This window comes from Lytechinus variegatus, chromosome 18 (assembly GCF_018143015.1).
Source record: "Lytechinus variegatus isolate NC3 chromosome 18, Lvar_3.0, whole genome shotgun sequence".
NCBI classification, from domain to species: Eukaryota; Metazoa; Echinodermata; class Echinoidea; order Temnopleuroida; family Toxopneustidae; genus Lytechinus; species Lytechinus variegatus.
This window is the reverse complement of record NC_054757.1, coordinates 21,425,012-21,437,515: the sequence shown is the minus strand read 5'-3', so window position 1 is coordinate 21,437,515 and position 12,504 is coordinate 21,425,012. Positions and strand designations below refer to the sequence as shown.

General features: G+C 36.2%; 1 protein-coding gene across 4 annotated transcripts in view; it reads right to left on the bottom strand.

Annotated features, from left to right (window-relative positions):
- Nucleotides 1-12,504, bottom strand: part of LOC121432026 (PH and SEC7 domain-containing protein 1-like) — a 99,003-nt gene that overhangs the window by 28,139 nt on the left and 58,360 nt on the right. For all 4 annotated transcript variants that reach the window (XM_041629838.1, XM_041629837.1, XM_041629839.1 and 1 more), the window contains one exon: nt 9,795-10,025. In XM_041629838.1, coding sequence (XP_041485772.1) covers nt 9,795-10,025 — 231 coding nt within the window. The remainder of the gene's footprint in view (nt 1-9,794; nt 10,026-12,504) is intronic.

The following is a 12,504-nucleotide window of genomic DNA, read 5'->3' as shown; positions in this document are numbered from 1 at the left end:
ACACCAAGGTTATTGAAAAGCTGATCAATCTGGGAGTAGATGCTTCTGTTTTACCTACCGTCTGTAGTTTTTTGTCGGAGCGTTATCAAATGGTTCGACATCTGGGATACTCATCTAGTCATCTGCGTCTCTCTTGCGGAGTGCCCCAGGGTACGAAACTTGGGCCTATCCTCTTCCTTGTACTCGTCAATGATGCTGCTATAAGTACAAGGTATCGTTGGAAGTATGTAGACGACTTAAGCGTTGTGGAGGTTTTACCAAAGAACCAGCAAAGCTCCATGCAGGACCATGTTAATTTGCTGAGTCAATGGTGCATCTCAAATGACGTTACGCCTAAACCCGAAAAGTGCAAAGTCATGCAAGTGTCCTTCCTGAAGGTCCCTCCACCCCAGCTAGACATCACAATCCAGGATGTTCACTTGGAACGTGTCAACTCGTTAACCCTTCTTGGTGTGATGATTCGTTCGGATCTCAAGTGGGATGATCAAGTCCAACACATGATTTCACGCTCTTCAAGAAGACTGTATATCCTCTGCATTCTAAAGAAATTTGGAGTTGATAAGCATGATCTCGTAAATATCTACAAAGTGTATATTCGTCCACTGTTGGAGTTTGGTGTTCCGGTTTGGGGATCTGCAATCACTAAAACACAAAGTGACGAAATTGAAAGACTCCAAAAACGAGCTCTTCGTATGATTTTGTATCCGTCATCTCTTTCATACTCTCAACAACTCACTCTTTTTGGCCTCTCTTCATTATGTGAACGCAGAAAGGATCTCATCTTGAGTTTTGGACTTGGTCTTCTCAAATCTCACCGCCATCGAGACATGTTACCCCCCACACGTCAATCTGTTTCGCGACACAGTTCGGCCCTGCGTAATGCACATCTTCTGGACTTACCGCGATGCAGAACTCAGAGATACAAGAACTCAACTATCCCTCATGTCACAGCATTACTGAATGCTGCTCTGTGATATGTGCCTCTTTTATATGCCATTGAACTCAATGTCTATATGTAATTTGTGTGTAAAAGTATGACATTGTCTTCTTCCCTTCACCTCCTTTTTCATAATTGACAAGTCCCCCCCCCCCCCTCAGTTTACATTGAAATCGATCAACATAATACATATCCCAATATTTTTGTGTGTTTTTACCGATTATTCTATTTTCTCCTTACATAGCATTATCCCCTTAATTATATTTCTGAACCTCGAGTGCAATATTTAATCTTACTATTACGTTCTTATTATATTTTGTTAATTCGTAGGTATATAATTCAATGTATTTTTCCTTTTTCTGTTAACTTTGTATGTGTCAGTCTTCGGACTGTTTTACAATGTCTTTCATAATAAACCGAATTGAATTGAATTGAATTGAAAAGTGCTTAGAAATGTTGTTCCCATGTAAAAGAGCAGTATGAAAGTGGAATATTATCATTAATGGAATGTGTTTATGTTGTTTGTAGGGTCGTGGTAGTGGTCATGAAAATAATTGCATTTAAAGTTTAAAGATGCAAACATAACAGTGAACAGCGGTGGCAAACGGATGGGGGGCTTGGGGTACTTGCCCCCCCCCAAAAAAAAAAAAAAATCATGAACATGAAAAAAAAGGAAAGAGAGAAGGGTGAAATATATTATTTTCTGAGTATCATGTAAAAATCTATCATAAAACTGGAATTTTTTAATAAAAATGACAATATTTTTGTGAGCTCGCTTCCCTCACTCGCAACTTTTGATAAATTTTGCCCAATATGCCATATCTGGCCCCCTCAAAATATTTGGCTCATCATGCCACTGGTGAAGGATTATTTTGATATACAATATTCGTAAAGCTGTGGCTAAAAATTAAATTGTAAAAATAGTTTAATTGTTAGAAACATTTCAATTATAATCTTTTAAGACATCATAATATGGATTCAATTCAATCTGGCCAATCACTACTTGATTGCTTTGTGTTTTTGTGTGCATTGAAGTCAATGTAAGATAATAAAAAAATTGTCAAAATGAGCAATAACACTGCAGTTTTACTGTAGTACAGGATGGAAAAAATTCAATCTTAACAAAATTAATTTGAATACATAAATAGAATGACAACAAAATTTATCAAAATTTGATTCCTACGGAGTGCTGAATGATTTAGAATCAAACAATACAACAGATGCATTAATAGGAGGAAGAACTTCAACGTTGGCAATCAACAAAACAAATTGCCTGAACGTTTTCCGACAGTAACTGTAATTTGATCTGTCTCCTTCATGGCTCTCGGTTTCTCGTTTTAACAAGCTTGCTTGAACACACCTTCAGATGAATGCATTCCCTCCATCCGACCCATTTCAATTCTTCCGTCTCGGTTCTCAATCTTCAAATTATATTTGCCCACTCAGCGGCCATCAGGTAAAGCAATGTGATTCCCCACAAGACATAGAATAAGAAAAAAAAAACCTGCGCATCAAACCGTTGCCATGACAACTGCTGCACCCCTAAAATATATTAGGACTTGGTCTTTGTATTTGCTCCATGGTATTTGACTGGAAAACAAGATTGGAATCTAGATCTTTAATGGGTATAGCGAGCATCGCATTATTACTGAATCAATGGCAGCTTGCGTGACTGCATTGCCTACACAAATATTATTTTCATATCTGTTCATCTTAGAATGGATACCTTCCTCAAGATGCAAAGGATTATAATTCAATGAAGCATGCTTGATCACATTATAGCACTAGACAGTAAAAGGATTCATAATACCTCTAGCACAAATTGTGTTTCAGAACGTTTTAAGAGCTATGATAACGCACCAGACTCCCCAACATAAAATAAGAGACTTTCATTTTCAATAGATCCGAATTTAACATGTATGCTTTGAAAAGTTCATTCTGCGGCCCTAAAATTGAAGAATAAACACATTCTATGCCACAGGTCAGGAGATAATCTGGTATTTTTTTTAATTTTCATTACATCTAAATAGACTCTAAGGCCCATATTATAAAGTTAAATTCAATTTAAAACTCCGGTCTGAAGTTGTGGTTGAACTATGGATAGCCAATTGTATCATAAATCTTTAACAGTGGAGATTCAAAGTATCAGCTCAATTGACTATCAAATCGTTTTTTAACTGTGTTTGGTGTGTGTTCAATGTCGGATTCCAAATTTAAACAGCAACATGGATCATGATTGAAAACGTGATTACAAAACGCAGATATAATGAGTAACAAAGGATGTGTTCAATGTCCACTATTCCTGGTTGTAAAAGTAAACGTCTTTCAAATCACGATTCCGAGGAAAATTTTAACGCCGAAAAATATGCTTTTGTAGATGCGATCAGCTCAAATTCACGACCTTGAGCATCGTGAATGCAACATTGAACACAATTGCTTTTTTAAATGTCTTTAAATTTGCACTTGCAGTGGAAGCCTACACAAACAGGTGCCAGAACTAACCTTTCTTGTGATGGGTCAAACTGAGCACTAAAGCTGCACTAACGAAAGCGGGAAATTACAATCAACATTTAAACGGCTCTATATTATTCGACACTGAACGGTGCACCGCTGATCGTGTTTGTGTTGTGTTTTAGAATAGAGCTTTCATTCATGATTCATGTTGCTGTTTAAATTTGAAAATTGACAATGAACATAAGATAGTTGTCTTCACCATTAAAGAATTAGGAAAGACCAAAGTAAACATAAGAAACATACCATGTGAACTAATTTTGACATGGTTGGCTTCCCATAATGTTAGCACAGAGTTAGACCATGGTCTATGGGCCCTATGTATATATCAAAATGTTCATTCTGCTATAAAAATGGAAGCATACATTATGTACAGCTTATACTGCACATCCCAGGCAAGGGGAGCATTTCATCAACATTTTTGTCCGGTAAGTTCTCAGACCTGACAACTTTTCTATATTGTGATTCGCTGAGAAACACTGTTACTATGGAAACTATCGGATAAATTGGGACTTGTCAGATAAAACGTCCAACAATTCTTCCATAAAACGCTCCCCAGGGGTGATCAAATATGAGATTTTTTTGATTGATCATAAACAATACTCTCTTCAAATTTTCATTTAGATCTGAATTTCCCATGAACGTTTTCAAAACCAGGGGCGGATCCAGCCTTTGCCAATAGGGGGGGCCCGGAATTTTTTCAGCCATATTTTCCCCGATCGGCCGCTCGAATATGATTTTTGCCGGGATTTTTGTTTCTTTGAAGGGTAGTCCTAATGGTCACTTCTTAGCTTTATTCTTATGAAACCTAAATGTATAATACCATAACCATTATTTATTTTTGGAAATCTTATATACTTTTTCCTAAAAATTTTGAACATTCTGGGAAATTTTTGTCTTCCTGAAAAAAAAAGATGTGTATGCAAGTTAATAATTACTACGAACGTAAAGAGTGAGCAGAAATGAAGTGATGGAAAGGGTACTGTTAAATACTTGCTTGGAATTAGCCATGAAGACGTTACACATTTTTAAAAATCAAATAATGCGAGCGCGAAGCGCGAGCCGAAATTTTTTGACATTTTTTACCTAGGGAATGGAAATTCTTAGCACTTTTGTTTAACAGAATAGGTATATAAATAAACATGCGAGCACGAAGCGTGAGCAAGAAATTTTGAGATTTAGACCTACTGAACAAGATACTCTATTCAATTAGTTTTGTAAATCATGAAAAGGATGAGTAAGTGGGGATCTTCCTTACATTAATAATGCGAGCGCAGAGCGCGAGCAGAAAATTTTTGTATACGTTTTGAACTGCTCGAAATTGTACCTGTTATGGACTGCTTGCATTTAGCCATGAAGACGTTACATATTTCAACATTCAAATATTGCGAGCGCGAGCTGAAAAATTTTGACCTTTTTTACCTGAATAATGGAAATGCTAAGCACTTTTTGTAATCTTGGAAGGACTCTAAGTATTTAAACTAAACTTTATTGATGCGAGCACGAAGCGCGAGCGGAAAAATTCTGGACACTCTATTCATGTTTTGTAAATCATGAAAAGGATAAGTTATTTATCCGCGAGCAGACACTTTTTGATATTGTGATCTGAAACTGGATAATGATTTAAATAGAGAACAATCTGCATATCTGAATTAACGCGTGTTTTAGATTTCGACCTAGAATTTTGCATTCTAAGTACCTTTCTTATCATGAAAATCAATAAAGCGAGCGCAAAGCGCGAGCTAAAAATATATGATATTCCCATCTAACAAAGGGTCAATTTAAGCTCTGTATTGCAAACAAATTGTGGGAAAATTGTGAATCGTGATGGATGACAGTTAAAAAAGAGCTGATGTATTTTATTATTATTACTTTGAGTTTTTACATAGGACCGGAACATTATGTCATCATAAGAAAGTGATGACTATCATCCTATTTCTCTTCCTAAGTATGAGAGCGCGAAATCTGTTAATATTATGGCCAGAAAACTGGACATTTAAAGCACTTTTGTAATTATGCATAAAATGCATGATATCTATCAATGCGAGCGGATATCGCGAGCCGAAATTTTTGATAAACTGTCATCAAAGTAGTTTGATTTAGAAATAATATTGGGATACATAACTCACTAATCAAAATGCTAGCGTGCAGCGCTAGCTGATACGTTTTGACAATCTGACCTGAATAGGGAACTTTTTGAGAACTTTATGGAATACAGGAAAATAATAGGTACCTGACAAATCAAATTTTGCGAGCGCGCAGCGCAAGCAGAAAATGATAATATTCAGACCATAACACAGACATTTTTACAGAGCACTTTTTAAAAATCAATTTGTAAATCAAACAAAATAATTAAAGTTCAATTTCCCAGCTGAAATATGTTTTGTATATTGACTTCAAAGTTTGATATTTCAAGCTCCATATTGAGCAAGATATGCAAATCCCCTGAAAGACAATAAGAGCGCAAAGCGCGAGCGAAAATTTTATATCCTAACAAATAGAATTTTCAAAAAATTATTTTCAAAGACTTCCCCTCATGTTATTTTATTCAATCATGTTCCTCCTCTTATGTTTGCCTTTCTTCTTTTCTCCTCTCTTTTCCCTTCCTTTTCTTTTTCCTTTCTTTTTCCTTTTTTTCTTTTTTTTTGCTCCGCCAATAGGGGGGGCCCGGGCCCCTCGGGCCCCCCCCTGGATCCGCCTATGAAAACTGTAACTGTCGGATAAAATGGGACTTGTTAGATAAAACGTCCGACAAGTCCTTGTTTCAGAATGAACGTTTTCAAAACGTTAAATATGACCAAGCCCCAAAATACTTGTCTGATTGTTTAGAAATTTATGTCCCAGGTAGAAGAACTAGATCCTCTGAAGACCCACTTAAATTAACATATCCAACAAAAAGAAAACAGACTGGAGATAGAACATTCACCGTTGCATCCTCAATGGAATGGAACAAGCTCCCTCTTGCAATAAGACAATCCCCAACAATCAAGTCTTTTAAGAAGTCACTTAAAACTCTCTTGTTCTAAGCGATTGCCTTCATTTAATATGTCATTCTGATTTTTGTTTGTATCTTTTCTATGTTAATTGAAATTGTGAGCGCTTTGGGCCATTTGGGAAAAGCGCGTTATAAATATTGAGTATTATTATTATTATTATTATGAAGCATAAACTTTCTCTGTCTAGGCCATGAGAGATCATATGGGCCTAGATCATGGGGGGTACACTTCATTCAATTAAGCTCCACAAATATTTAGAGGACTTTGTTTATAGAGACATGTCAGTCTCTTTAATGTTTAGATCAATCAGGCGAGCCAAGCCAGGAATCTTGATTGAGTCTCTCATCAATCCCAATTTACTCTGACTACGATTGTGAATGTAGGATCCTTGGTAGGATTCAGTAATAGAATCTATTCAACAGTGTGTGGGGGATAGGACATCCTTCTTTCTCCATGCTGTTAAAGCTGATATCATATATAACCCGACACACTATTGAGAATTGGACAGTTCTCACTACCTTCTCAAAACTAGTTTAGTGGAAACTAGATAAACATGTAATGAGAACGATCGAAGAAATCTTCCCAACCGGTTCTTACATTTAAACCATCTCACGATATACATGTAGCTTTCAAGATTGATTTGCCTCATAAAACTGGTTTTAGCGTGAGGACACAACCGTTCTTCTGGAAGCGATCTTTGCAAATTTTGAGCTCGCTACTCCACACAGTGTGTAGAATGCCTACATGTACGCTTCTCCCTAGTTTTTCTTTTTTTCTTTTTTTTCTTGGTCATGTTTTGTTTGGGGGGAAGAGCCCCCCCCCCCTCCCCCCCCATCTGTATGCCACTGATAAAAATAAAATTGAAAAGATTAATCTCAATTTATTTCCAAAAAGATACTATTCTCTTAATATTATAATTGGTACTTAGTATAGTATGCTATCTCTGCCCTAGTATTTCTTCGTCGTTGACTATATTTGTAAGGAACACTATGTAAATGTCAATCATATCAACATCAAATAGCAGCAAATACATGTAATTATGTTATACTGGATGGCTTTGAATGGAATACCAGAAACATTCCAAGAGTTTGAGCTAATATTCCACGAATCGAAGATGAGTGGAATATTAGCCGTTATGAGTGGAATAAAAATAAGAGAGAAATTTGATTAAACAATTCATATCCACTTATCATATAATGGCATCATCACTTCATAAGATCAAATTTAGTCATTGACACGCGACTTGCATGTAGTTCGCCATGACGTAATTTAGAGTGTTGTTGTGCTCTTATGCTGCGCATCGCATTGCTTTCATTGTTGTATGCGTTATATATTTCACGCATTTGCGCACGCGCCCTGAACTGTCGAATATGCTCCCATATTCAATAGCAAATTTAATATATGTCGCATTCCGGTCCTTTTTAGGGATACGCTCTGAAACTGCACAGGCAATTGATACAGACCAAAATACCTGTTTTAATGCATCACTAGAACACCCTATAGAGATGATTTCCATATGTATAATTTAATAATTTCGCTATGTGAGGATTGAAGGGCTACATTTCATAAATTGAAATTTTGATCAAAATACCAGCAAGTTTTCACCAAATATGCATGAAATGTGCACTGATAAGTATCAGCGTTTGTAAGCTATTCAAATGGTAGTAAAAAATCAAAAACATAGAGTCATGATTCAATGTTTTGATATTCAAACATCCATTCCTCTTGACTATTACATTTAAATTCACATTTATTCAACTTGATTACCAGTGGTACATACCAGTATAGTTCACACAATAGGCAGTGATTACATTAGCACAAGAAGCTATTCGAATGATGAAGGTATCAAATTATAGAGCAATCACGTACATTGCACGACAATTATCAATTATTTTTCAACCACTTCCCATCTAAAAGCAATTAATGGGATGAACAGGGTGTATAAATAGTCATTGGCGTTGACTATTGTTATAAGCTACTGAAATCCTTGCATCTGATTGGATCGGAGCAAATTAGTCGGTGAAAATGACTGACTTTCTGCCTCATGAAACACTCCACAGCTTCAGGCAATCAAAATAGAGATCCTACAAAAGTAAAGCATCATTTATCATCATTCGTTTTACTGCTGTACATTACTGCATTTCACATTCATTACATACTGCCATTTGACAATGACAAACAGACAGAAGTTTCAAACATAAGTGAGCTGCCAATTTCATCACATAAACATACCATACCAGCAAGTTTCCAAGTTGATGTGATTGCATTTGCACAAGATTGGAAATAAGTATTGATTCCAAAGACCTGCCAACATTGCATCTTTATATTTTGTTTGCAAAAAGGGTTGGTGGTATGGGATCTGTTCCGGCTGCACAGAAACGTTGTTAGCGCTATACAGAGCACTAAAAGTAGGCCAGGGGGTGTTTCACAAAGATTTAAGTATGACTTAGAGTCGCACTTAAATACTGAGTTGCGTACGATATGAAAGGATTGACTGCATTGGTCAGATCGTGTCATGGGGACGCTCACTACTGCGTATCTATCAATAAGATCGCGCATTGCATATCATGTACGCGTCAGCATTTAAGTGCGACTTAAGTCATGAAAGCTTAAATCTTTGTGAAACACCCCACAGGTTACATCTATGGGATTGTGATGTCAAACATTGATCCAAGATGTTTTAATAATGTGTTTTTTGTTGTGACATTCGGCATCGCTGTGACATTATCAGATGTAATAAGGCCTCTTTTAGTGCAATGTTATCACTAAACAATGTTTCTGTGTGGCCAGTATCGATATTATAGTCTGAAGCAATCAATATTGCAAGATAACCTCAAAAACATATAACAGAAAAAATTCTGTACTCTGACAAATTACAGCCACTGGAATGGGGGTTTTGGGGGTAAGAACCTGTGTCTTTTAAGTCGGAATACTGCTACATAGGTATTAAGCATGTTTGCCTCATTGCTTGTCAATGATGATATACAAAATTGGTGATTGATTCTTGCTGGAAAAAGTGAACCCCACCCCAAAAAGAAAAAGAAATCCATGATCAAGAAAAAAAATCGATAGGAGAAAAAAATCTATCATAAAATCAGATTTTCAATTTTGAAATAGACCTTTTATGCCTGCTTGCAAGGTTTTATAGAAACTTTCATACACAAACCATGCTGTGCTCCCCCCCCCCCTCAGTTTTGGGGCTTTTTATGCCATTGGGTTTGATATTTGTTATACATTTTAAAAATAAAATTTGTGTCAAGGTGGAGTTCCCCTTAAAACATACCCATATACTCCATGCAATATGCATATGTGAACTGCCCCCTGTTGGCAGCACGAAGACAAATGTTTACCTGAACTAATGGGTTTCCACTCAGAGTTCCGTTCCGAGAAGGTTTCTTAGACCCTTTACCCGTACTTGAGCCGTCACTCCCATCATCATCCTCGTCCACGATCCATTCCAAGGGCTGCGCCTTGATGGCATTGTACAGAGCTTTGAGGACGCTTCGAGGAAAGCTCAAACCGTCGTTCATTCCATCCAGGTTCGTGACAAAGGCATTCAGGGACATCTTCTTTCCAATATTCTGTGAAAGAGAAAGAAAAGATAATTACTAACAACCTTGCTCATATACCAGCAAAATATCAGATGCAGCACATGCCTTAGCAGAGTACTTGGTAAACACTTCTGCCTTTGAAGGAATGAATTTCTGTGCTAACAAGAAATGGAGACACATAGGGGTGATATGACAAAACTATCAAATACATATTACGTATAAGATGAAACTAATTTTGAATGTGATTGATCTTAAAAAGATGTAATAAGTTTTAAAATGTGATTGATCTTAAAAGATGATATTAATTTGAAATCGTTTCTGGTTTACTCCTATAGGAACTTGGCAGACTAGCTGGTAAATGCCAAGCAGGTATATAACCAATTACCTAGATAGGAAACAATTTGAAAGTGTGTTTGATCTTGATAAAAAGCTTACTCGTATGTTCAAATCTAACCACCGCCAAGAGTCCCTGGGAAGGTGTGGAAAAGTTGTTCGGTGTTTGGAAAATGTGTATGAAAAGTTAAATTTTTATAATATTGTTATTATCTGGAGCGTTGTGGCCCAGTGGATTAACCTTTAGAAATACTCTATATTATTATTATTATTATGTGATAATGCATTAAGACTGACTGATAAAACTATGTTTTCATCAAAATGCATTTCACAACGCAACTTTTGATCCAATTGGTCAGCACTCCATATCATTACCATTCAATAAACAATAGAAAAAGGGCATTCGGGTATTTTGAATTAAATACGTTTAAAAAAGCCTGAACATTTTGGCTGCAAAATCTTCAATATCAGTATAAACGCATCCCTTTAAAAAGAATGACTTCAAGCATTAATAGCTCTCTATCAAGAGATCATATCCTGTCTGAACTATTCTCACAAGGAATAGCAATCATGAAATTGACTTCAACTGAAGGGCACATTTTTCTCGTGGCCCTTGCTTTACACCCAAAATGGAGATACCATTCAAGAGTTCAACATGTAGGCCTACCTCTTGGGCACCGTTCACATTATACTTTCTAAAACTGATTTACTGGAAACCAATTTGGAAGATCGCTTTGCTAGCATTCCCATTTGATCACCCAAAAGTGGTTTTCAAAACTACTTCAAGTAAGGCGGTCTTGTTGCTATGGGATTTGAAACTGCAGCTTAGGCATTCCACACACACACAGTGTGTGGAGTAGCACGCTCGAAATGTACGAATATCGCTTCCAAAAGAACGGTTGTGTCCTCACGCTAAAACCAGTTTAACGGGGCAAAGCGATCTCCAAAACTACATCACTAGGTGGTTTTCTGAACCGGTTTGGAAGATCGCTTCAACCGTTCTCATTACACGTTAAACTAATTTCCACTAAACTAGTTTAAGACTGTAGTGAGAACAGTGTCAAAGACTGTATAGTGAGTGATTGTATTACCAACAGGCCTTGTATTACCGAACGCACGCATTTACTTATCAGAAAATTATTTGCAATGCACTTAAAAATTTGCAATATCCTTCAAAAGGGAAATTATAATAGCAAAATGATGAAAAACTGCTACATAGTTTACACTACAAAAAAACATAATATTGAAATATACATGACTATCAAAATAGAATGAAGTATGAAGAAAGAGACATATGAAAGAGAGAGGTGATGTACATGTATAAAGAGAGATGGAGAGAGTGGTCAGATAGTAGGAACAAAAGATAAACCATTATTTAGTGGTAGAGATATACGTTCATAAATACATGTAGGCATCGCCACAACAAAAGAGAACTTACAATTTATCATAAAAAGTAAGATTCATAATAAGATTCCGAGTAAAATACAAACTCCATAGATGAGATCAGTATCATACCAACAATTCAGTGAGTCATGGTTACATTTATTTCCTTTTTTGGCAGCAGTGGATGAGTGGTCTATTTTGAGTTTAGTTATTACCAAACGTCCCTCCAGATTTGGCTCTTATCCATGAAAATATAATCAATTTGAATACATGTAGTTTCGTACTATTGATTTATCCTTTGTTTCAATCAAAGACTTTATCAGAAGGTCATCTACTTTTCTAAAATTTAAATGATTGTTTCACAAAAATCACAATTGAACGCTTTATTCAAAGGTTCAGACCAAAAAGAAAAAAAGAATCATTCAAAAATTTCATCAGAAGCACTCTGCCATCACCGCAATTGCTGCTGCCATCAGAAAAATGGTGCCTGATAATATTCTCGCTGTGCTATACAGGCGAGACAACAAAATTAAATTCGAAAACACTTATTTCTGACTAAAATGTCCGCGATGAGAGTCAGGTGGTATTCCACCTAATTAGTGATCATGGAGACTTTTACTTAATTATCTCATATTTCACACAAGTAAAAAGAGCTCTGAACAAGCGCAGCTCAATATATTCATATAAAACTGTGTTATACAAATTTATGTTTATTATTATTATTTATTATTATTCTAATAATTCTTGTGAATTGCAGAGACAAGAACGTAGGATTCCCTTTTATAGTTATTAA